Source organism: Vulpes lagopus, chromosome 3 (assembly GCF_018345385.1).
Source record: "Vulpes lagopus strain Blue_001 chromosome 3, ASM1834538v1, whole genome shotgun sequence".
Lineage (NCBI taxonomy): Eukaryota > Metazoa > Chordata > Mammalia > Carnivora > Canidae > Vulpes > Vulpes lagopus.
The window spans coordinates 11,477,608-11,504,703 of NC_054826.1; the positions used below are offsets into that span (position 1 = coordinate 11,477,608).

Sequence of the window (27,096 nt, forward strand, 5' to 3'; positions counted from 1 at the left end):
ACATTAAAAATTTAATGTTAGAACTTTAAAAGATATACAATTTAAAATTATGTACTAATTATATTTGTAGTATAAAATATATGTCTTAAAATCAACCACATAGATAACTAAATTACTCATTTAATTAGATATCACTCATAGAAAATCAAAGGTTCTATTCTATTGTGGTGTCCCTCCAAATATATTTTTTCCGATTCACTGAAGAATATGTTAATTTGAATTTATTAACCTATGCAATTGAGAAATGTATCCCAAGCTAGCAGAAAGGAACCAATAACAAAATAATTTATCTTTTCGTTTTGTTAATACTGGAGTGCAAACATTTGTTGAAGAATTGAATCACCTTATTAATCAATTTGACTATAACTTATCATCTTGTACTCCTTCTCTCCACCTAAATTGAAAAAAAAAATTGGAGACATAGACATATTAGGATAATTTACGAAATATACTAGATGAGGAAATAAGTTCATTTTTTAAAAACTCTACTTCCATAAACTTAAATAAGAATATATACATATGTATGATAGTTTTCGCTTCCAGAATTTCTAATATAGAACAAATATCCACACAGTATGTAGCGTCCTTCCTACATATGTCAATAAATAATACTTTTCTCTTCGAATTTATTAATTCAATTATTTAGATGAAATGATAAAAATGTACTTGTCTTTAACACACTATTGGCCAAAATCACAATAACCAGAGACAACACACATCCTTCTGTACTTATTGAGAAGTTAAAGAAGGCAGGTATTGCCACAGAGACTGAGAGATCTGTATTTTGCAAGTGTTCATTCTATCAAGGGATAAACACAAGGGGTGGGATCCAACAGCAACAAAAAAGGAAAACACCTTCTTGTGAGGAGTAAGGGTTGGGTAAAATGAAAAATGTAACAGATTAAACATTTGACTCCACACCAATAGCCATTGCGTGAATGGAATATACATTTATTTTGCTATAAGGTTATCAGGAAAAGCAGCCTTAACATTTGTGCCGGGGATTGAAAGAATGAAGACAAAATGACCAAAAGTAAAATATTTTGAGTTTAAATCGTCTGCATTGTGCTTTTATCATCATTAAAACTCATCTCCATTATTATTTAAGTAAGTTTTTGTAAAATTAACTCAGGAAACAGAAAGTTTTCTTTTCTTTTTTCTTTCTTTTTATTTCTTTTCTTTCTGGCAACTTCTCATAGTTTTTATATTTGTAATTTTTTATTTAAACCTTTAAGATTTTATCCATGCTTATATTGCAGAAGAAAATCAGAAAAGAAATCTTGGAATAAAATCTAAGTTTTAGTTTCTCTTTTCTAAAGGTAAAAAAAAAAAAAGGATTGAAATCCTCGATAACAAATATAATTAATAAGAAGTACAAGAACATGCCAAGAATTCATCCTATCAGTAGATATAATGCAGATAGTACTGAAGTATGCATATCAACAGCCCACTTTTAGTCAAGTTTTCCATTCTGAAGACTACTTTTGGTTTTCTCTTGTCTGATGAAAGAGATGACTTTGATGCAACCCTTTGTAATTTTGATCATCCACATGACATTCATTATATCCAAAACAACACAAGTAGAGATCCAGGAACATTGGATTAAAAATCCAAGCCTTATGTAGACTTCTGTTCCTAACACGGAATACATGTAACTATAAAAAGGAGGTATTGGGGCAATCCGCACGATGAACACCATTGTCGTGAGTATTCCATTGATGACGTTAGCCTTGGAAAACTTAGGATACTTCAGAGCTTCAAAGAACCACCGCTGATTCACAAAAGGGCTGGAAAATTATTTATTAAATTATTTATTAAAAATAAATACTATACCAGTAACAATGTCTTAGCTGAGTAATTATTAGGCATTATGGTGTATTCAGGTAGGACTACCACAAAGACTTAGAACAGAAACAAATGTTAATTTGGAATAATTTAATCTATTTATACTTAATTTACAATACATAGTATTTTTATAATACCAGATGTTTGACTAATGGCTAGTAACTGCTTCTTTTCACTTTTTAAAATTATAATCAGATATGTGTGAGAGAATATTAGGAAAATAAAGAAAGAAAAAGTTGATATATTACCACAACTGGTTGATGAAGATCTTCTTAGCCATCACTCTGCTCCTCCTTGTGCCCCCTATGTTCTCATCTTTCTCCTCCTCCCCACCATAATCTTGGCATTATAATAAATTATAAAATAGGCCAAAAATAAAAGTGTTTGTTAACCTGACACTTTTCTCCAAAAATATGCATGCCAAAATGTATTGGAGCAGAGATACTTATGCTGAATATTCTTGATTTTGATTATAGTCAATCTTCTTTTTAATTTCAAATCATTTTTATTCTCTTTTGCCTGCTGAAAATGTCCTACCACCCCGATTTATTATTATTATTATTAGTAGTAGTTTTTTGGCCAATTTCATCTAATCTTTCAGTTCAAGCTTCATATTCTCTAGAAAAGTTAGCTTAGCTGCTTTTTTTTTTTTTTAATTTATCTGACAGAGAGAGAGAACGAGAGCAACAAGCAGGGGAAGCAGCAGAGGGAGGGGGAGAAGCAGGCTCCCCCCTGAGCAGCGAGCCTGATGCTGGGATACCAGGACTTGAGCCAAAGGCAGATGCTTAACCAACTGAGCCACCCAGGTGCTCTGATTAGCTTAGCTATAGCTACTTAACTTCATCAGACAGGCAATCCTCCTTTATGATCCAATACATTTCTGGATCTAGCTTTATCATTATATTTAACCTATTCTTTTATAATTACTTATTTATAGGTGTTTTCCCACAAAAGTATAGAATGTTTTGAGGACAAATATTTGTAAAATATTATGTTTTTTTATCCGGCATGGTACCTGAAACATGTCAAGTTCAAAACGTACATGATGGATGCACAAATATATGAGCTAACAAATTAGTTGAATTAGTATATATTTAATTATTTGCTTTGGTTTAGGAATCATGTTATTGGAAAAACAAAGCATGAAATAATTCCCTGCTCCAAGTTTTCAGGAGGACAGTTGGCATACTGATATTATGTAGAATTGGTATTATATTTTATAACATAGAGTTTAATTTATTGATACATGAATGATGGAAATTAAGTTTTATCTCAATGCCCAGCTCCAATGGTGGTAACTTCTCCGTATGGAATGCCATAAAGGGAATGATTCTATGCCAGTGCCTTTCACATAATAGTTACTCAGTAAATACTTACTGGATATATCATTGGATGAACAAACTATCTCTTAAATGTGATTTTCTCTCTAGATGATGACATGCTTTGTTCTCTTTTTCATTTTGATTTCTCAAGACATTCTTGTTCTTGTTGATCAACAAATGGTAGTGGGTCATCTTGGATCAACCAAAACGATTAAACGTTGAAACAGAGATTGAGTTTTTTGAAGACATTCAAGTTATGAGATAACGGAGTTTGGACTTTTCAATGGGAGAGAAATACAATTATATTTCTTATTTTGTACTTGTGTTATAAAACATATATCCTATTTCAAATACTCCTGTTAATTAACACACTCTTAGTGGTATAAAAGAGTTTTCATATTTTAACAATGGCTTTTTTTAGAGAGTCTAACTTCTTACCTATGTTATAGTGTGAAACAGTATTTGCATTCTCTCGATTAAAATAGAAATTTGCCAAATTTTCTCCATAATGTTTTTAATATATTCTGAATTCCATAGGCATTGTCTGTGCCTTGCAAATCAGATGTCTTCTCAGAGCTAAGTTATCTACTTGCACTGCTCTATGATGCTACTTGGTGAACTGAACTTTTTATATTAATGTAATCACATTAATTAAATTTTCCTTCAAGATATTTTCTTTTTATATAATGTTTAAGAAATCTTTTCCTAAACAGATATCATGAAAATAAGTTTCAGTATGTTTCAGCCTAATTTTAAACTCTCTTTTACAATGAGATCTTTACTCCACTAGGAATTAATATTTGTGTTTAATGCGAGATGGGAAGATGCACTTAGGCTATTTACTTATTTATTTGTATATGAATTGCAAGGTGAAAGGTGACCTAAATATATCACTCAGATTAAATGTTTTGGGGTTAAAATAAAGGTGAATCAAAGAATGTGTATTAGCATAAAATGGTAAGAATATGAATTACTTTAGATTTTTTTTTTTTTTTTTTTTATTCATTCATTCATGAAAAAGAGAGAGAAAGAGAGAGAGGCAAAGACACAGGCAGAGGGAAAAGCAGTTTCTATGCCGGGAGCCTGATGTGGGATTCAATCTTAGGTCTCCAGGATCAGGCCCTGGGCCAAAGGCAGGCGCTAAACCGCTGAACCACCACGGGGATCCCTATGTGAATTAACTTAATGGTAACCAGAATCTGAAAAAAAACAAAAAACAAAAAACAGTGTAGGAGATACAGGAACCATTACTTTCTAAGAATTAGCCAGACATTGCAGCTGGTCATTTTCGTTAGTGCATGATTATGTAATGGGGGTAATATTAAAATAAAATGTAAAATGAAGAGAAGAATTTGGCTGAAGTGATAATAAAGGATTTATCTCTGACCGCTTTACAACAGATTATTTTAAAAGGCCCAGGTCCTGGATGAACGCATTAATGCTTTGACTCCTCAGAAGCGTATCATTGGGATCCAGCAAATGCTTGCTGAATGAATATAAATTGTTTAATGAATAAAGCAGCAAGCCATAGGAAGGATTAATAAAGAGGTGTTATCAGATAACCAGATGTTATTATATTGAGAAAACAAAGTCTTGAAAATATCACCGATATTACAAATCTGTCACATCCAGAAAACTAGCTAAGACAGGTCTTAGTGTATGGAGCTAGAATCTCAACCCTGAACGGTAAGGAAGTATGAAATTTGAATTTCTGTGCTGGTGATGCTAGGTTAATCTGTGAGTTTATAGTTGACTCTCCTTGCTCTCTAATCTGCTTTATTCTTGCTGAGCCTGAGGCATTCCTGTTCTCAGGCATTATATCTTGTCAGAAGGAGGTCAGGCAGCTATAGGTAGGTATTGATCCTGGTGCGAAGAAGAACAGAGAAAATGCTGAATATGAGGTGGCAGGCAGGCACCCAAGTGGAAACATCAAGGAGAATTCCAAGGATGTTGGGCTGGACATAGGCAGCCATCTAAGGTGATCAATATTCTAAGAGTTTTTAACATTTCCCTTGAAACCAGCAAGACTCACATCATTCTATTAAAAATAAGAATAATAATGAAAGGTAAATCGAATTTTCTAACTCTTCAGTCAAAACCAGGCTAAAGCAATACTAATCACCACCATTTATTTTTTTAATCGCTACCATTTATTAACTACATATTTTTGTCAATATTCAATTCTCACACAGCCACAGGTAGAGTTGATTACTTAACTCACTTAACTAATGTGTAAAATGAGAGGTCAAGTGATTTTTTTTTTCCAGATTATTCAAGAGGTAACTGACAGAAGCAAGGATCCAAATTCATGTCCGCCTGCCCCTGAACCTTGTGATTTTATTTCTGCGCTATTTTGCCTTCCCACCTGGAGAAGCAACTACAGAGAATACAATTTCTGAGAAGCAGAAAAAGGATTTGCTCACAGAAAACATACCTCTGCCTGCCAAGTGATGCTTAAAATCCCCTTTACAGGGTGTTAAATTCTTTGCTTCCACAGACTGAGATAAGGTTTAAAATGCAAATAAACTTTAGAGAGATAACATTTGGGTGTAAATTCATGAAAAAAAAATAAAATCTTTTTGTGAGCAGATTTGTTTAGGGAATTATGATTATGTGCCACATGGCATAGAAAGGAGGGGGAAGACTGGGGCAAGGAGGGAGAAGGGGACCGTAGCACAGGAGGGACAAAAAAAAAAAAAAAATCCTGCATGGCTATTATGCCTGCATGAGAGTCTGTCCTGAATTTTGTCCCGCCTAGCCATTAGGGTCTTTAGGAGATCACAACAATAACAGCAAGCAAAACAAAACAAAATGTGGTTCTTGATAAACTTTCCTATTTTTGAACTCCGAGAAGGGAATCAAAACAATAATATTTACAAGAAAGGGAATATACTTAACTCTATGACTTTGGTTTCCTGAAAATTGCCACTAAGCCGTAATGCTCCCCCCTGCCTACCCTCCTCCGCCCCCCTCCCCGTCTTCTTTTTAAAAGCTGTGCATTCAACTGTGTTCAGAGAGCCATTCTACCTGCCAATGTTGTCTCTGGGAAAAGAGGCAAGTTAAAGGAAGGACATTTTGCTGCTCCTGTAGTATTAGGAAATGTGCACAGCTGCTACAAATATGCTCCAAGGGTAACATCTGGAAAGAGAGCTCCCCGATTGATTAAATCATTGCCATTTAAGTGCAAATACACATCTTTTCTTATAGCTTTTCCCTCTCCCTTCCTCAATCCCCAACTTATAACTAAAAAAAAAAAAAAAAGATAAAATAAATATGAATCAATCAATAAATAAATCATGCTTCAGAGATATCTGCATTTTTCCAAAATTTAGAATTCACCTGAAGTGTGTTTGATTTGAAATTCACATGTATTAAAAAGTAGTTAATCTTAAAACTGAAATTGTTTTGATAAATTCTCATTGTGCTTTCTTTTAACATTGAGTAATTAACTGACCCCATGTTAAAGAATGGGGTATATTTAATACCCAAAGACAGTGCCAAGCAATTCCCAGTATAAAAACTGCAGTATTCGGGATGTGCATAGATATGTCTATGGGAAATTTAATTATCAAACAGGGAGGTCTAAAGGGATGCTAGTTTACACTCACAAAACTTGAATTGCTTCCAGATAAGTTAGTAACGAAATCTCGAGGGCTTTAATTTTTTTTTCCAAGCAAATATGTCTCATCAACGAGAAAGTGAAAAAACAGCACACCCCCACTATGAAGGAAAAAGTAAAATAAAAATTTGTGGGATTTGAAGAGCTACCTAATCTAACAGAAAATGCTTCCGCATGTAATTTTATCTTTGTCAATTTAAATTATTTCATATTCTAGGTTTAATGTAACAGAAAGAGCCTTATTTCTGATCATGAAAAGGTAAAGTAGAAATATAGTACTAGTGTAGTTGATTTCAGAATGAAACATAAAACATCTCCTTTCTCTCTCACACACACACACAGACATACACACACTATCTATGAAATAATCGCCATAATATTAGTTTTAAATAAATACATAAAAAGGACCATAAGTCTCCCCCACTGCTGCATGCCAAACATTTCATTAACTATTGTGCACTTTGAGTTTTCAAAAGATAGATAAAGCATGGGATACAGGTTTCCCCCTCAAAAAGCCGAGCATTCCTATGAAACCTTTTGTAAGTGGGAATCTCATGAAACGAGGAAGTAATTACCATTTCATTAAAGTGAAAATCCTCTGAGTTTCTTTCAGTAAAGAAAAAACAGGTACTAATATAGATCTTTTATAAAAGCAAAGTGGCATAAAGCAAACTTTCGGATAGAGGGGGAAACTTGTATTCCCAAACTTATGGATTCCATAACTAATTTTTCAAAAAGTTAAAAGTACTACCATTTATTGATTATATATTACGTATCAGGCACTGTGTTAAGCACCTTATATATCTCATTTGAATCTCTAGCCACTATATCATTTATAAGCAATGTTTTTAAATTACTATTATTATTATTATTATTATTATTATTATTATTATTTTAGTTTGTAGAAGTAAAATCAAGTCCTAAGTGGTTAGGTAATTTGACCAAGATAGCCAAAGTGGGGAAAAAATTGAACCCCATCTCCCTGATTCCCATTTCTCCTCTTTTCCTACTGTGCTCTATTTCCTCAAAAAATGTAACCTGAACATAGATCAATATAGTATATGCAGTCCCCAAAGAGATGTTCACTGATACCTGTGATCACTTTCAAACGCAGAGATAAATCTATGAAGCAGTTACGGCCATTAGACTCCACTCAGCGCATATAACTTACTATTACTAATTCCTCTATTTTCAAGTGGATTAACTTATTATCTACACAAGGGATCATAATATAAAGTGGAGGATTACATTAATTGCATTGAAATGTACATATTTTTCCATGTAGTGTAAGACCAGTACTAACCATCAGAGCAATTCAGACAATTTGTTTTTGAAAAATGGCCCCCTCAGTACTTAGCTTTCTACTTTTCATGTGAAAATAATGCATTGGCTTTTCCTGTCTTTTCCTTTTCCAGCTCAGTTCAAACTGACCATCTGTTAAAGTTATCAACTTTCATATGGCATTATGAAACAGAACGTGTCAAATTAAAGATTGTTGTGCATCAGATTATAATAAATCAGTAGAGATGAAAGAAGAAGCTGGATGATCTGGTGGTCTTCCCTTTACTAATGTACCCTTACTTTATGCTCAGTTCAATAATTGGGATTTTTATAGGACTGTCCTGAAATTATTAGTATTATTTAGATTTATTCCTTGATGTTCAGATATGAAAGGTCAGTGTAAAATGTATTATATTACCAGATGAGTTAGCAAATTTATATATGTTTAAGCAAATATTGAGAGACTTGGAAATTAGGCTTGAGATTTCTGAGAAGAAAGTAACATAAAGGAGAGGAATCTAGCATGTGGAGGTATAATTACGTTATTATTGGGGACTTTAGTATTGATAGCCTTTTGATCCTTTATAAATTAAATTACAGGGTTTCATAAAGCTACTTGCTCTGAATTCAAAAGAAGTAAGCAAGAAAAGTAAATTATTGTTCATTTATTAATTATTCTAAGGAGCTAACATTTGCCCTATGACCAAATCCTGGCAAAGGACGTTCTTAAGTTAATCAGTGACCTTTAATTCTTGTGTGCTTTAGTCTACAGTTTGGAAAGACTTGAACTTTCATAGTCTGCATCTTAAATTGTTATTGGATGGTATCGGAATTGCTATTCTTTATTGACCAAGGTATTGACCATTTATAATTAGTTCAATATACATTGAATTTATTCTATGCTGTGCAGCATCATAACATTCTAATATGTCCTCCCCCCCCCCCCCCAGTCTATGCCCTATGTAATTTCCTAGGCCCAAGTGTCAATGGGATTTGTGAATACGATGGGATATCACTCTGATAATTATGTTATGTTTTATGACTGAAGGAGTTATGGTCTCTAATCAGCTGACTCTGAGTTGATTGAGAAGGATATTACCCTGGGTGGGTAAAATCCTACAAGGTAGGTAGATTCTTCTCCTAGCCTTAAAGAAGCAAGATGCCCTGATCACTTGGCAGGGAGTGGCAGGCACCTCGAGCAGCTAAGAACATCCCCTTTGGACCACCAGCAAGGTAAACATTGTTCAGCCCTAAAACTCTAAGGAAATAAATTTTGCCAACAGCTAGTGAGCTTAGAGGAGATCCCCGAGCCTGCTGACACTCTGATTTCAGTCTGTGACATCCTGAGCAGAGGACTGAGTCCTGGAGCGCTCAGAATTCCAGCCTGTAGAACTGTGAGGTGGGAAGAGCTGCTCAAACGTCCGGGAATGTGTCACTCGACAGCAGGAAACAAGCACAGGCCTCTTCTTGTTCGGGGGCAATCTGCCATGATTTAAGTCTTTGTGAAACTTTGAAATACTCTGAAAAACATGGTATGAGGAGTGCCATGTGGGAAATTGTGCACAACTTTAGCAGATAGAGCAGCAAGTGCCTGATGGTAGGAGAACACCCTTGCTTTAGGAGAGTCTTGCTGGTCACCACCCAAACTTAAAGAGGTGCTTTTTAGGACATGGAAGAAATCCAAAGAGGCCCTGATTCGGATCGGATTCTACTTCTTATGAAGAGAACTGAACTTAGCATCACCCTGGAGTTCCCTCCTCAAGGATCGACAGGAAGAATGACAAAAGGAAAATGCGAAACAGAAAGATGGTGTGAAAAGCATGACATGACAGAGGTTGACACTGGTTTGGCCAGAGTAGTGGGACGGGAGCAGGAGGTAACCAGGTGCCACTATGGCAGGATGACATGAGGCAGTGAACTTTGGAGTTCTGCTCTCTCCTGGGGCACCTCTACTGGGTTGTAATCATTCACCTCCCACCCCCTTGTCCAGTCTCTACCATCTCAGCCCCACCTCACCGTTGGCTTTGAGCAAACAGTGCCAACCACAGTCCACAGTAGTGACTAGTGCACTGGTCCATGTGTCTCATAAGTAAAATCAGGAACGTCACTGAACTGTGATTTAAGAAAAATGATTTAAGAAAAACTGAGAAAAATGATTTAAGAAAAACTGTGATTTTGAGAAAAATGGGTGAGGCTCAGCTAACTCCAGGCAAATCTGCTTATTGCTATCCTCCAAACTATTATGACTCTTGAATGAAAATCTGGAGTGTAGTCTTTCCCAAAGTCACTTCTCTAAAGGCGGCAAAGGATGAAACCTTGATTTGAAGAGTAAGAGTGAGAAATTACTGAAGTTGATTGTGGTGGTTGGGGCTTTTTAAGGTGAGCATATTTGTTTCCAGTATGAAATTCAAGATAGCACATATGGCAATCTGGCCTTTTCTCTCATGCGTTGACTGACAAGCAGCGACAAGTAGCCAGTGATGTCACAGGATTATGAGCTCATGGGCTTAAATACCAAAATAACGGAGAAGCACAATTACTTCAAAAGAAAAATAATACTGGATCATAGCCCCTATTAAAAGCATACAGGTTAGAAAAAAAATAAATAACCCAACCATATACTCCATCATTATATCAGTATATTTTAAGGAGTTAAATATTACTATTACTCTTAATAATTACACTGGAGCAACAGGTATAAAATTGGACAGCCACATGTGAATTGACTTACTGTGAATCTACTAATCAATATACTAAAACAGATAAGGGAACTTATGAGAAATATGAAGAAAAAATGTTGCCTTAAAAAAGAAACAAAAGCAACATTAAAAATTTATTGGTTGGAATCCAAAAATAGGAGGATAGATTGTCTTTTGCATATGAAAGGTTTCTGTAATTGGACCTCACCTCCCAGCTTTTATATCTTATGAAAATTACTTCTACTATATCACATTTTTCTTCATTTGAAAAAAGGGATATACTATCTCAGTTTACTGCCTCTTTACTAGGTCATAGGATCTAACTAGAATGTAACAAAATTTATTTTATTTTCATTGCATTAACATTTATGATTATCTCATATTTATTGCAGGTGTAATGATCTTAAATTTATAGCATTGATATGTTTTCTTTCAAAAGAATAAACTTATTTTATTAAAAAAAAGAATGAGACAATTTAAAGAAAATATTAAGTAAACATAGTATAGGTAGAAAAGAAACAATTCCACGTATCTGCCAACTGAATTTTAAGTAAGCTTTGTAAATGAAAAATAAGGAAAAGGAAAGTGCAGGCCCCAGAAAAATAACTAACCAAAAAAAAAAAAAAAAAAAAAGGTGGTGGGGGGAAGAAACTGTAGCACTGAAAATATAAATTACCTTATACCCCAGGAGCTTAGCAAGCAACAGAACAGATCAAAAAAGAAGAGACATATTATAGTGGGTCATTATGCTTATATGAAAAATTGTATATTTTATCTTGAATATAAGAGATTTTTTTTTAAGTAGGGGAGTAATATATTTAAACGTGCTTCTTGTATATAGATTGCTTTGTGAAAAGTATGCAGGAGAAAGTAGAGAGCCAGGATATGTTAGAGACGCCAAGACCAGTTGGGATACGAGGCAGCGGTGCAAGTGAGGTGTACGTGACTGACCTACAGTATCAGGGGAGCAAATAGAGATGAGATAAAAAAATAAAGACAGCATCAGGGAGGAAGAAACAAGTAAGTCCTAAGTGGCTGATGGGACAGGAGCCTCCAAGAGAGGGTGGAATCTGATTTGTGTCCCAGGTTTCTGACTTAGGTGACCACTGAAATTATTTTTAGTTGTATTTAAATTCTTACTGTTTATTCTTATTGTGATAGTAAATAAACAATCTCTTTTTCTTGACAACAAATTACATGCCAGGCTGTGTGCTAAGATCATTCCCTGAATTATGTCGTCCAATTCTGTTGAACTGGCTAGTAAATTTGGTGATATCATGGTGCCCATTTTACACGAGGAAAGGGAGCTTTAGACTGGCTATGTCACTCGGCTGCAGAGCGAGGAGGAGGGCCCAGGCTGCCTTATCCTGCCACCTGGACTGTGAAACTCTGTCTACCCCAACTCTAAAGGCACTATTTACAAATCCAAACATATAGGGAGAGAATGGGGGGTGGTTAGGGGAGACAAAATGACTTCGTTTGGTCATACTGAATTTTGGGTGTCTGTAGGACCTTCATCATGCAGATTTCTAATAGGCAATATCAGAGGAATTGGAGCTGGTTGCTAAGATTTGGGAATTACCAATAAACAGGTGGTAGAGGAAGCTTTGGGTTGGGACAGTTTTCAGTTCCCAAGTGTGTCTTGGGAGTGAGTTTCAGAAGCCGAACAGTGAAGTTTTAAGGTGTGAGGGATGTATTGGATGCTGAGGCTGTATAATGAAATAGTCATCATCCCCTAAGAATAAAACATGCCTTCAGATGAAAATCAAGTTACCAAAAAAGATCATGCTGGAATCCAGTCTTTTTGTAGACGAGGGTACAACAAGGTGTCACAAGGCTGGAGGGAAGCTATTTTCGCATGAAGGTGAAAGAATAACGTTTTTTGATTTGGCGTTTTGAATCCCTCTGCCTCACCCAGCCCCTTGAAGTTTTAGAGAGAAATATTCATTGTTGTTTGTATTATCTCTGCCATTTGGGGACTGTCTTAAGATAAAGGCTAGATGACAAATAAGAAAGCCTAAAACATCAGTGGGAAAGGACAGACTCCATGGGAGCCCATGGGTGATGACAGCCCAGGATTCACACAAGCATGATTGCTTGGGACGATCCCAATGAAAACTGTGTCCACTTCAAAGAAGTTTCTGAGGAAACGGTTCTCATTGTAAGAATTCTAGTATAGAAGTCCTAGCTGCTTTATTTAGAACATTTTTAGAATTTCATCATGGTTTATTTTTCAGTATCTAAATTTAAATTTTGGGATAATGCTCATCTCAGCAACTTATTATCTACAGCCAACATACATAAATTAGAACACAAAAGCCCGTGCAGCTATTTATTGGATGGGAAAATCTACTAGGTGGGGAAAAAAATTGAGAATAGAGTGATTGTAAATTATATATTTGTGTGCAAGAATTTAAGTTGGGCAAAATATGTTATTCCATCAGCAAAACTCATGGCATTTATAGATCAGTAAAACATCTTCGAACGTTCTTCAGATATCTGGCTTAGCAGAAACTTGAAAAAGCACTTAGTCATGTAGTTTTATGCCTGTGAATACCACACAAGGCAAATTTCATCTTCATTTTTCTATATCATCTATGGCAGCCCCCATCCATGCTGAACTTATGAAAAAATATTACCATTTCTGAATCATACAAATATTTTGAAAGGAAAGATTATGGATGCTCAAGGCTGTAAGAGACATTAAGTGTCAGGAGCCCAGCCACACAAATGGGCAAACTTGTTTAGAGTTGGCACGATTACCCACAGTTCTCTAAGGGGACTCTAGTCACATTGTTCCCTGTGTGAGTCAGAGCAGGAGGGGGACACTTAGCCCTAGCGCTTCCTTGCAGTCAGCCATGGGGTAGGGTGTGTTGGAATCATTTGTGTGGTAATGAGATAGTTTATTGAGGGTGTTATTTACTGAATTATATTCCTCCCCCTTCAATTCATATGTTGAAATCCTAATTCCCAGTATTTCAGAATGTGGCTATACATATTTACAGATAAGGTCTTTAAGTTAAAATGAGGTGTCATTAGTGTGGGTCCTACTCTGACATGACTGATGTCCTTATCAGAAGGGAAAACTGGGACACAGACACAGAGGGAAGAATACGTGAAAACACAGAGAAATGACAAGCCAAAGAGAGAGGCCTCAGAAGAAACCAAACCTGCCATGCCTTGATCTCAGACGTCTAGCTTCCAGAACTGTGAGAAAATAAGTTTCTGTTGTTTATGACAGTATCTGTGGCAACCTTAACAAACCAATACAGGAGCGAAAAGAGAAACAACCCCTAACATGCTAGTAAATTCTTTGCAGATCCGGTTTGTAAGATTCTCTCTCTGCTTTGCCAATGACAGCCCAGTTGTCCTCAGATAGAAGATTGATACAAAGAGTTCAAATAGAGGAATCGAGGCTGCCAAAGGATCTGTGTGTCTTCAAATTCCAACTTTTTGTACTATGTTTGCCCCTCATATTTCAGAAGGAAGGTTTGAAAAACAAGCTTAGCATTCCCCGGGGGCAAAAGGGGTGGGAAGAAGAAAGAATTTAAATTACCTGCTAATGAGTAAAACTCCTTGGTGTATAAAGCTAAACTTTAAGTTACTAATTCAAAGATTTTCTGTTTAATGTATGATTTCAGAATACACTCCAATTTAGTGTTTAGGGCATTAGGAAAACTTAGAAGCATAGCTTGAATGCATTCTAATTATAAAATTAAAAGATGGGATATTGAACTGCTTAGTATGCCACTTACATAGTTTCAAACAATAATGAGGGTTTCAAAATAAGCAGCAGTCTTATAAAATTCAAACGGATGATAGCTGGGTTATGGTTAATACGAGCAAATTGTGATTTCCTTATCTCAACAGTAGTACATAGAATGAGACTATACTAAATATTTGTCTGCAGATGTCAACACTGTAGTAAATCTAGCAATCTTCTGAAGGATTACAAAACAGATAGAAAATGGCTCAGTAGTAAAAGAAAGAGCACATTTTGGTAATTTCTTAATGGAGAAAACATTTCCTATGGGTCAGCATTAACTTTTTTTACTTCTCAGTTACCATATAATCGGGTGAAAAGGCTCTACTACTACCACACACACTGTGAGAAACATGCTGATCTCGTCCTGACGGAAGAGGGGATGCCCATTTACCAGATGAAGATATGGGGATTAAAAATGCTCCACGAGGGGTGCCTGGGGGGCTCCGTTGGTTAAATGTCTGGCTTCAGCTCATGTCATGATCTCAGGGTCCTGGGGTTGGGCCCTGTGTCAGGCTCCCTGCTGAGTGAGGAGTCTGCTTTCTTGTCCCTCTCCTTCTGCCCCTTCCCCTGCTCATGTTCTCGCTCTCTCAAATAAATAAATAAAACCTTAAAACAGACAAACAAATAAACAAACAAACACAAAACCCTGTTTCATGAGCTGTTCCTACCTAGGAATCATTAGCTTCTCTTAAGTGGGAAAATTACAAATATCTTTTCAACTGGAAAACCGGTCAATATGATGTTCTCTGATGCTTTTGCATCAGAATCCAAGTGAAGTAGGCTATTTAAGTGGATCGTTGATGAAGGAAGAAAACATATAGTCTACCACAGGGGGAAGGATCGGAAGACAAGAGAAATTGTGGATCCCTTTCTATTGACCTCAAGGATTATTCAAAAACTGTGATTAAAAGGGTAAAAAGTGTAAAAAGTGATTTTCAATGTTTTCTTTTGCTCAAAGACCTCTAAAATTTATATAATCTGGTGAAATTTAGAATTGATTATGAGACATCCCAAAAGAGTACTTCACATGGTTGGTTGATGTTTAAAGTTGATTTTATGACATACTATAAAATGATTTTATTCTTTTCAAAACATGGTCTAGTATATATGACTGTCTTCCCAATAGATTTACTGGGTCTAGTTAACATCATTATTTTATTTCAAACACATGTGTATTTCATGTTGTTTATTTTTCTCTTTTACAACTTCTAGTTTAAGATGAAATAATATCATTTTGAAAACTGACTTAATAGGGATGCCCTGGTGGCTCAGCAGTTGAGCATCTGCCTTTGGCTCAGGGCCTGATCCAGGGATCCGGGGATTGAGTCCCACGTTGGGCTCCCCGCATGGAGCCTGCTTCTCCCTCTGCCTGTGTCTCTGCCTCTCTCTGTGTCTCTCATGAATAAATAAATAGAATCTTTAAAAAAAAAAAAAAAGCAACAACAACAAAAAAAAGAAAACTGACTTAATAAATAGGGCTAATGGTTTAATCACCCAACAACAACAAAAAAAAGAAAACTGACTTAATAAATAGGGCTAATGGTTTAATCACCCACTTTTCAAGAATCTCACTGAAATGACTTATGCCATTATGGTTTTTGCTAAACTTTTCTTCCTATGCCAACATTTTTAAAACAAACTCCTAAGGTCTTGGTTTGCATCGAAGGGAGAGTAGAGGATGGTCTTTGTTAAGATGAAAAACACAACATGAATTCTGTCATCATTAACAAAATAAAATCAATATTAATAAGGAAAAGAGAGGTACACCTGGGTGGTTCCACAGGTTAAGCATCTGCCTTTGGCTCAGGTCATGAGCTCAGGGCCCTGGGATGGATCCCATATTGGGCTCTGTGCTAAATGGGGAGTCTGATTCTCCCTCTGCCTCTGTGCTCTCTTTCTCTTTCTCTCAAATAAAGTCTTATTTTACATTTTTTACATCTTTCTCTCAAATAAAGTCTTATTTTCTAACAACAAAAGGAGAGTTGACATGAAAAATTCCAGTGCTAGATTTATCTGTGGTTCAACATATTGGTTCATATATTGGTTCAAGTTTGGTTGGACAGTTCGTCCTCACTCTTTTCACCCCTCAAAACCCTAGTAAGAGACCTGAAAGACCTGAAACTGTTTCCTCTTCCGACTCTTCAAAGAAAAAATATTAGTTAAACATTATTGGTGAGGGGCTTGAGTTAGACTTGAGAGAAAGAAGGGGAGCCCCTGAAGAGGAAGAGAAATATAGACAATCTGGGAAGACTTTTCTGAATTATTTTTTAAAATATTTTATTTATTCATGAAAGGCACAGAGAGAGGCAGAGACACAGGCAGAGGGAGAAGCAAGCTCCCTGCAGGGAGCCCGATGTGGGACTCGATCCCAGGATCCAGGATCACAGCCTGAGCCAAAAGCCGGTGCTCAACACCTGAGCCACCCAGGTGTTCCAAGATTGTTCTGAATTAAAAGAAGAATGAGGCACACTGACAGGGCAACCCCTGGATCGCCAGTAACTCAATGCAGACAGGGGACTGATAGGTGTACCCTGAGAGAAAACATGAAAAACAAACAAACAAAAATTCTGCACCCATCCTCTGGATCCCATGTACATACTGGATCACATTAAGTTGTAGGTTTATGGAAAGAAACTCTACTTCGCTACATTGATTAGACCAGGAACACACTGAGGAAGTACAAAAATAAAAAGAACTTGACCTCAGCATTAAAAAATAAGAAGCCATGAGCACAAGAAATAAGGACAGGGAATGACTTCTGGAAGATGTAAAGCATAATGGACCAGGTTGATGGTGATACTCATCAGCGCTGAGGAATCCATAGTCACGTACAAAGATGACAGGATCATTAGAAAGTGGTTGCTCACTAATACTAAGATCCACAAACAGTTCTATAGTCAGAACTAGAAGCACAGCAGGCAAGAGAAATATGCAGAATTTCAGAGCCATCCACCATTCTGTCCTACAACCATCTGAGCAGAGTGGGCCTGGTTCCAGAGCAGCAAAGTAGTGACTCCAGACACAGCACAGCAACAGAAGAGGCAGTAAACTACCACACCTGGAAGATGCAATATGAGGGGGCTACTTCCTATAATCAGAATTGAATTTATCATAAGGACAGAAAGAAACAACATTCCCATTTGGACTAAGGATGAATACTTATTAATTTTGCTTAAAAGTAATCGTAAAATGTGAAGTTACTTTTAAAATATTAACAACTAATTATCATCAAACATCTGAAGAAAATAAACAGCATTTAATTGTGGCATCAAAACAGAAGAAATATCTCTAATGGCTTTATAGGGGAAAGATTTCAAAACTAAAACATAGTATAGTCAATATTGAAAGAAATATTGGAGCTTTCACACATCAATGTCACCCTTGAGAAATCATAGCCTCTAAGAAAATGTAAATGTTCTATGGAAAGGATAATTGCCCAAGCAATTAAATTAAAACATTAGTTGAAGATCAGAATTCAAATGGCTGAGGATAAAATTAGGGAATTGGAAGCTTTAATGCAAAAGTTGAAAAGAAAACTTGTGGAATTAATCGTACTTATGTTCCACTCCTCTGGCTTATTGCAGATGCGAGAACTACGTGGCAAATTTATTTATCAACCACTAAGTGTCAGTCATGATTCTACACATTTTATGTACATTTTCACAACATATTGTATGATTATATCACCCATTTTACAGATGAAAATCCAGAGGCTTAAAAAAGACTGATAATTATCTTCAAGTCATTCAGATTGGAAACTGAGCCACCATCCTGTCTCTTTAAACCCTAAAATATTCAGGTATTTGGAAATTTTAACCTGGATCAGGCATAAATTCTGGGGTCCTGGATGCAAATAACCATTACGGAGTCCAAGCAAGGATACTCTATTGCAGTAGAGTGCACTCTCACAAGAAGTAGTAATACATTTTCAAGGAAGAGAATCCAAGGCTTTAAAACACATAAATGTTTCAGATGTAAATGTGACATACATTTCAGAATGAATTCTGACTGTTGGTTTAATAGCACCTTGATATCTCCTGTAGTTGTATTTGCCAAAACTTGGAATCATAATGAATCACACAAATAAGACAGCCTCTATTCTCTTGCTAATGATTATATAACTTCTGTTGCTGTCAGTAGTAATTTTGAAGTCATACATTTTCAATGACAAATCTTTGTTACAAGTTTTTGTGAAGTTCTTGCCATGATTTCAGATTTGACAATAGCAATCTTACTATTTTTTACTTTGTTACACCCTTTTGTTAGTTTCATGGCCAGAAGTTAGAGTGGCAGAAAGACTATATATTATATATTCACATTTTAACAATATCATTTCTGTTCCAGTGTTAACTCTTCATTGACTTTTTTCATTATTCTTGTATTGAACAACAAAAACTTAGCTTTAGAGTACTCTTTTTTTAGATAAATGGTGAGAATTAAAAAGTTAGATTATCAAGATCCAATAAATTCCAACTGCTAGTAATTTTTTTCATAGATAATCATATTTAACTCAGCCAAGGAATAGTGAAGGTCCAAGCAGAAAAAAAAATATTGTTTCTCTGTTGTTTCCTTGTGTATCAAAACTGATTTTTAATTCAAAAAGTACATTTTTCAGAAAAGCTTTTTTAACTTAGAGAATAAAACACCTATCCAAAAATATGGAGAAGCTCAGGATTTTTGTCAGAAAAGTAGCTGGGTAAATCACAGCACCTGTATTATGGAAATAATGTGCTTCTTTGCTCTGCTAATAATATTATACCATCCCCTCTCTAAAAAGATGGAGAATATACATTTATTTAGAATGAGATTGGAGACTTTGAAGAGGGATAAAAATGAAATTAATATTTTTTTGAAATAAGGTAGAATGTTGGGCACTCTATATTTTTGGATTATGTAAACCTTCTGAAAGGCAGGCATGCAGAATTCTTATTTTACAGATGACAAACCAAAATTGCAGTGAGCAACTCAGAGAACCAGGCGGTGAGTGGCAAGGCTCAATAGCTCCAAAACTCGTGCCCATCCCAACTCATTCCGAAGCACTTGATTTTTTTGTACAATGACTAAAAACTATGGCAGAAATTTTCTTTGGGGGGAAAAAACAAAACTCTTTTGATGGCAGGTAGTAGAACATTGCTGCTTTTTGGGTGAGTGAATCTCTCCTGTACAATCAGAATCTGTCAGTCAGCTCTGCTTGAGCACAAGCTTAACAGGCCATAAATGTGAGAGCAGGATAAAGAGAGTAAGCAGGAGAACTGCTATTGACAGTCTTAACAAGCTCGGATAATTGATTTATGTAGAAAATCCAATTAGATCTGGCTGACCAGAGCTCCGGTGGCATCAGGTTGAAGTCCAATTGTGAGTAGAGATTGTTGTTAGGATACCTGTTGGCCAACTGATCAAATATTTAAACCCTCTTTAGTTTAGTTCCCATAATTAAGATACTACCATTACATTTCCACACATTAAAATCCAGGCCCATGGATAAAGGCATAATAAAGACTTAACTGGCAAATACTATCATGTAATTTTCAATACATGTATAAATAACAGAGTATGCTATTTTTTTCTTAATCAAATGTTTCTGAACAAATTTAAGTCTTACATCCATTTCTATAGAAAAGGCCTAAAAATAGTCAAAGAGCATTTTCTATGGTGTTCATTTGCTGTTTTGTCACTAGAATTCCATAAAAATTCATCAATTATTTAAAAAATGATTTAACACAGTGGTGAAAAAATAGTTGCCCTCCCTAATTGAACATATTGGGGCACCTGTGTGGCTCAGTTGGTTGGGCGTCCTCCTTCAACTCCCTGGGTCGTGATCCCAGAGTCCTGAGATTGAGCCATAAGTTGGGCTCCCTGCTCAGCAGGGAGTCTGCTTCTCCTTCAGCCCCTCATCTCACTCATACTCACTCTATATATATCAAATAGATAAATAAATAAAATATTAAAAAATAAACTGAATGTGTTAGTTATTTTTTGTTTCTCTTTACTATTTTGGATATACCATTATTACATAGATTCCTAATAAAATTCTATGTCATAAATTCCAAAATTAATATATGCTAAATGAACACATGCACAGACTCAATTTGATTCTTTTCTTTGACCTGTTAGCATTACTGGTAGCTGAATCCCCACATCATGAAGAATGACATTTAGCTCCATCTTCCATACACACTCAGAATAATGTTCATTCCAGTTAGGCTTTTATACTATGAACTAAAATTTAGTAATATTCACATAGTGGATTACTACTGAAATTGGCCAACCACAAATCTAAAAATCAAATTTGGATGTGTCTTCCTATGTGCTCTGATACAGGAGTAGTAACACCATCAGAAAGTCAGTTTGCACAGCTGGTGTACCACAATACTCAGTTTCTTGTCCTTGGGTCAGTTAGTTTTCTCATATCAGTTAGTTTTCTCATATGCCACATTTGCCATTATATTCTTTATTTCGGTCTGTCCAGTTTATATATTCTTTAAATGGCTAAAGGAATAACTGAGCAGAATTAATTATGTCTTTATCTGGGAACCATTGTATCTTATAGCATAAAATCACTTATTTTTAGATTTGTTTTTCTTACTTAGATTGAAACTTGGTTACTCATTTGTTCATAGGAATCAGTTTAGTCCTTGGCACAAGGCATATGTTCAGGTTAATGAACAAGATAGAGTCTAAGAGAAATATGCCATCCATACGTGTGTAACTATTTCAGCCCCAAAGAGTGTAAACTACATTGAGAACAAAGCACATACCTTTTGAAATTTTTCTTCCATTGCAGGTGCATGGGTATTGATAAACCACAAACTCTCAAATATTTACTGAAAGAAAAAAACAACCGAATAATTAAATTAATACATGATATTCATGGTCTACAAAAGATCACAGATATTTCAGAAAATTATGTTATCTGAAAAAATTACTCGGATTCGGATCATGCCATATTAATCTATCATCCACACTGTAGTCTGAGAATTTTATCCTTCTCTAGGATCTCATTTGCAAAACAGGTTTCAAATGTACTGAAATATTATTCTACTGGTCCTCTTAGAATGTTTGGCAGTCTAAAACTTTTTAATCCATTCAAAAACTCTCCATGAAGAATCTGAAGTTGTTTACAAGTAGTATTTGTACAATGATAAAATATAAAATAGTTGAACTGTGCACATAAGCATGCGAGACCATTTTAGAAGAAGAAACTTCATGAACCCAGTGAACTTTTTTATCAAATCAATTCTGTGAAACCATTTGCTTGTTGAAGCAAAGGGGACTGTCTCCATATGTTACTAAGAATTTCATGGAGACTAATGGAAAAAAACACTCTTCTCCTCGTGACCAGAGATGAGGCTTGGCCCCTTCTTGAGAAAAGCTTACTTAATTCATTCTAATGGTTGAGAAGTAACAGTAAAGCCATCGACTCTCCATCGTAGGCTACTCAAAAAAAGAAGCTGGCCGGGAAAGTATTCTCTCCCAAAGGAACTCTGTGAGTCATGATCTCTTTCCAAACTAGTGTGAATAACTGCAAGTGGTGGATTACTCTCCTGTGGACTGTGAATAATAACCTCTGAGTGGCCTTCAAATTCCCAGGGAATAGTCATTGGATCTTCAGAAAACATCAAAACACAGCAAGAGCTAAAAAAAAAAATAAGATAAAAAATGAACCAGAATGTAAAAAAAAAAAAAAAAAAAAAAAAAATCGGAAGAAAAGGAGTGCATTGCTCAGAAAAGAGAGTGAAAAAAACTGAAAAATAACAATACATACCAAACATATCATTAAACTTTCCCCCCAATATCCCTACACACCAATTTTGTTAATAATTAGTGTATATCATGGATGGCATGGAGCATGTTTTGGAACATATTCATGATCATAATATATGAAGGATGGCTTGGTGGTTTAGTGCCTGCCTTCCACCCCGGGTGTGACCCTGGAGTCCCAGGATGGAGTCCCACGTTGGGCTCCCTGCATGGAACCTGTTTCTCTCTCTGCCTATGTCTCTGCCTCTCTCTCCCTCTCTGTGTCTCTCATGAATAAATAAATAAATAAATAAAATATTAAAAAATATATATGAGATATAGTAGAGAGCCTTTCTATAAAATTAGTATCACAAAACTTCCAATATTTTTAGAACAACTTATTTGACATGCCTAGGATCTCATTTGCAAATGATGCAATTTGATGTCATCAAATTGATGTCAGGTATAACTGGAAAGGATAAAGAAACATTTTTTAAGGGTTTTTTGTTTGTTTTATTTTGTTTTTACAAAATACGTGTGTAACACGGCATGCCTACTGGAGACACAAAAACTTTGGCCGCATTATAACCCCTAATTAGCTAGCAACCAAAAAAAGCAGACAATATTCTTTTATTTGGATTCTATTGAGACAAAGAGTTGATTAAGTATAACAATAAATAAAATAGTATATATATTATGCATTAATTTATCACATTGGTAAATTAGCCTCACAATATACAGCTATGGGAATCCACACAGACTGTGTTGTGCACATTCGGTGACAGTATCGTAATTGTCAAGGTTGTGTAATACAAAGAGGTTTATATGAGTGAAAAGTCATGATGCGGTAATTTGCTTATGAAAGTCATGTTGTAACATACTTTTTCCATTTATTAAAGCTGGTTTTGTCCCAGTTAGAGTGAAACTGTGAACCTGAACATCTAAATTCAGTGAAGCCATGTTAATAAAATTTATACAGCTTATACGAAATGAAGCAATAAAATCAACTGGAAGCCCAGAAGCTTTGGGGTCACATGTAGCAGCTCAAACAGTCTGCCCTCCCTCCCAGCCTGGGAATTCCAAGGTACCCTTCTGTCAATCTGCTCACATCCCAGCTGGACAGCTTGAGACATGAGCTGATGGCTTAAATGAAGTGGCCTTTCTCTAGAGGAGGGCCAGACAGCTGGCAGGGGAGGTCACTGTGCCTTTGACATCAAACTCAACAAGACCTCTCTTCCCTTCAAATTCCATCCATGTAGCTCTGAACCAACTATTATAGTAATATTGACAACACTGTATTTTGTAGCAGCCACGACAAGATAATAATAAACAATAAACTAAATAAAGTGCTCTTCTGTTAATAAATCAGAATTCCTATTTAGAATTAATTTAAATACTTGGGGGGGGAGGGAGAGAGTAATATGCTTTGGTCTCTTTAAAATTCCTTCCTTCCTTCTTTCTTTCTTTCTTTCCTTCCTTCCTTCCTTCCTTCCTTCCTTCCTTCCTTCCTTCCTTCCTTCCTTCCTTTTCCCTTCCTGACTTTCCTTCCTTCTCTCTTTCCCTCCCCCTTCCTTCCTTACTCCCTTCCTTTTTTATCTATGCTTTAAACAATTGCTTCACTTTTCTGTGATTCTGTGTTCAAATAATTATTTCTTTGAATGAAAACATTCCATTCCTTGTACAATCATTCAGAATTCCTGTCTTAAATGCAGAATTGCTCTAATGTGGTGAAAGAGAGACTTCTCATTTGCACAGAAAAGAAAATCCCTTTTGCTTTATGTGTGCAACCTTGCAACTTTGTGACTCTGAGCCCATCCTTTGCTGCCTATGCTTTTTGTCTTGATGCAAAAATGAGAAGCAGGTTTTAAATTCCTTTCATGTCAGGGGAATAACATAATTTCCAGGTAGGAATGTAGCTATCATCAAATCTACACATGAACATAAATATGGTTATTACCTTTTTAGCATTATGAATACAATTCCTGGTTTAGTGTTTTATAGTTTCTGTAGGATAGTGATTTTGGGATTTTGTACTATTTAGAAAAATGAGGAGCCAGAGTCACATAAAGTTGCACTTTCTTTTGGTGCATATATTAAAAACAAAAACAAGTCATTTGTTTATCACCAATATGTCATAAGAGAAATATCAAAATAAGTAGAAGTAGTGGGGCACCTAGATGGCTCAGTCGGTTAAGCATCCAACTCTTAATTTTAGCTCAGGTCATGATCTCAGTGTAGTGAGGTCGAGCCCCATAATGGGCTCTGAGCTCAGCGAGGAGTAGGCTTGAAATTCTTTCTCCACCTCTCCTTCTGCCCCTCCCCGCTGCTCACATGCACACCACCCCATACACACACACTCTCTCTCAAATACATAAATATTAAATCTTTAAAAAATTAGAAGTAGTAATTTCAGTATACTCATAATTTTTCAAATCATTAGCATATGATTTTTAAAAATACATTCTGTATGTCATCATCCTTGTTTCTCTAGCTTTGGTGGACACTTTGTCCTGGACTGGCACTTTTCTTAAGACAGAATTTGGGAACCACATTCTTGGCTTCTCACATAGTCTGTAGGTAAGTAATACTTTGTACATTACAGCCTTAAACATACATGTGTTACCTGGCATCATTTATTGAGTTAATGTTGAATTGAATTTTATAAATTAATTTATTGAATTAATTTATAAAAACAGGAGCTGTTTTTATAGTCTGTGTCAAAATTATAACTTTCGGAAAATTAAGGATGCATTGTTTAATAGTTTTACCTTTTCTTTTTCTTAACATGACTCTATCCTTTCATTTTTGGGAAATGTGACTTTGCATGATATTATGTTTAAGGAGATTAATACAAATTTAACAGAATTACTCGCAGTTACTGCTTTTAATGATTCATTAGGTAAGTAAATCCAAGTAAGAAATAATTGGAGATTTGCAATTTATAGCAAGATCTAAAACTAAGTGTTTATTTAGTGAAACTGCTTAATTAGGAGGACGCATTGAGAAGATACATCCAAGCCTTGGCCTCTTTTATACTCAATAAACAATCACTTATATTATTTTCTTATGGGTACTTTCAATGTTATTTTGCAGATATAAGCAATATTTATGCTACATATTTTATACACACAACTAGAAGCTGTAGATGTTCTTATGCGCCTAGGTTTTTTTCACTATTTTAATAAAAATATCTTGGAAATATTTCTATATCAGCAAATAGACAAGAACTCCATTCTCTTATCAACATGTAATGAAGTATAACAAGCTTAGAGAGATATAGCTTTACATATTTCACACAAATGAAGGCATTAATATGATGTTATTGTTTGACCACATACACAGGATGCCTAAACACAGCTCAGTGCTTACAGATTGCCTCACTTATTTATCAGTCTAAGAAGGATGCTTTAAAAATAATCTGGTAGGAAGAGTTCCAAATCACTTTTGTTCAAGGTGAAAAACAATTACTCATTACATAGTTATTTGGTATTTCCCATAAACCTCTATTAAATGCATGCTGGAAATAGTGACTCAAGAGCTTTGTAGATCTTGCCAGTAATAATGAATGGGCACAGACATACTATATTGAAAGAAATGGAAATAACTAAGACAAACTAATAGGTTCAAATGGCTTCAATTCCTAAGTGTCATTCTATTTAGACTAATGATTTCACACTTACTCAGAACATATACCCTATTTACAGAGCCACTCCACGTTTATCTCAATGTTTCATATCAACTGTCCAGAAAAGGCAAAAAGTAGACACCTAGCTGGAATGATTATGGCTTATTATTTAGGAGTTTAGGTTCTGTGTCTGATATAGTTTAGTTGTATTTCAGGAAAGTCACACACAAGCTGTAGAACGTGGGGGGAAAATGATTCCTTCTAAGCTCCAGTTTCTGATTTGTGAAATGGGAAACCTATTTCATCACACTGTCATTCTTAAAGGAAAAAAACATGTCTATCAGAGAACCTGGAAAATAGTATATATGCAAAATAAATTCATGATGATGATGACGAAGAAGAACAGCCCCCATGAGAATGAAAATATTAACAGAAATAGAGTTCAAACTGTAACTAAATTACATACGAAGTTTAACTTTCACTCTGAAATAGGCATTTTTTTAAAATTGAACTGAACTCTAGGGACACCTGGATGGCTTAGCGGTTGAGCGTCTGCCCTCAGCTCAGGGTATGATCCCAATCCTGGGATCAAGTCCTGAATCAGGCTCCCTGCAAGGAGCCAGCTTCTCCTTCTGTCTATGTCTCTGCCTCTCTCTGTGTCTCTCGTGAATAAATAAAATCTTTAAAAAAATTGAACTTAACTCTTAAATTTATGTTCAATTCAGATAGGAAGTGAATTTCTGTCATATATTTTTTGTCTGAGATATGTATTTTATTGAAGATTTAAGTGGTGATGTTTTTCAATATAACTGAAACTGTTAGTTTGCAAAACATTAATTTTAATAATATTTCTGATGCTAGCTTACAAGAGGTGATAAATTTTTATGAAGACATCAAATAATTTAAAAATAATAAGATATATATTTCTAAATGTAATCATTCATAAAAATCATACATATTAGCTATATGTGCTTGTGTGTGTGTGTGTGTGTGTGTGTGTAAGGATAGAATCTGAGATTGAAAACTGTATATAAAAGAGAAGATGAATATAACAATGTGAGTTTTGGGGAAGTAAAACATTTACTTTAAATCTCAATTATACTATTTATTTTGGAACGGCTTTAGAATTCTATATTGTATCCAATTGCTTGTGAAGTTTAATGTAGTTTCATAAATACATACCCAAGAGCATATGACAA

At 35.4% G+C, this 27,096-nt stretch overlaps 1 protein-coding gene across 1 annotated transcript; it reads right to left on the reverse strand.

Moving 5' to 3' along the window:
• Positions 1-1,247: 1,247 nt before the first annotated feature.
• LOC121487204 (TLC domain-containing protein 4-like) lies at positions 1,248-27,096 on the reverse strand. Its single transcript, XM_041748632.1, has 3 exons — positions 27,080-27,096; positions 21,291-21,356; positions 1,248-1,787 (listed from the first exon to the last, which is right to left on the reverse strand). The coding sequence occupies exons 2-3, from the start codon at positions 21,320-21,322 to the stop codon at positions 1,454-1,456; spliced, it is 366 nt and encodes a 121-aa protein (XP_041604566.1). The 5' UTR covers positions 21,323-21,356; positions 27,080-27,096; the 3' UTR covers positions 1,248-1,453.

Bases quoted from the DNA above. Each gene is read 5' to 3' on its own strand.
- LOC121487204 (XM_041748632.1), bottom strand. From the start codon at position 21,322: ATGCACCTGCAATGGAAGAAAAATTTCAAAAG. The intron at 1,788-21,290 runs GTATGTGCTTTG...ATAATTTTCCAG, and splicing joins TGGAAGAAAAATTTCAAAAG to CCCTTTTGTGAATCAGCGGT.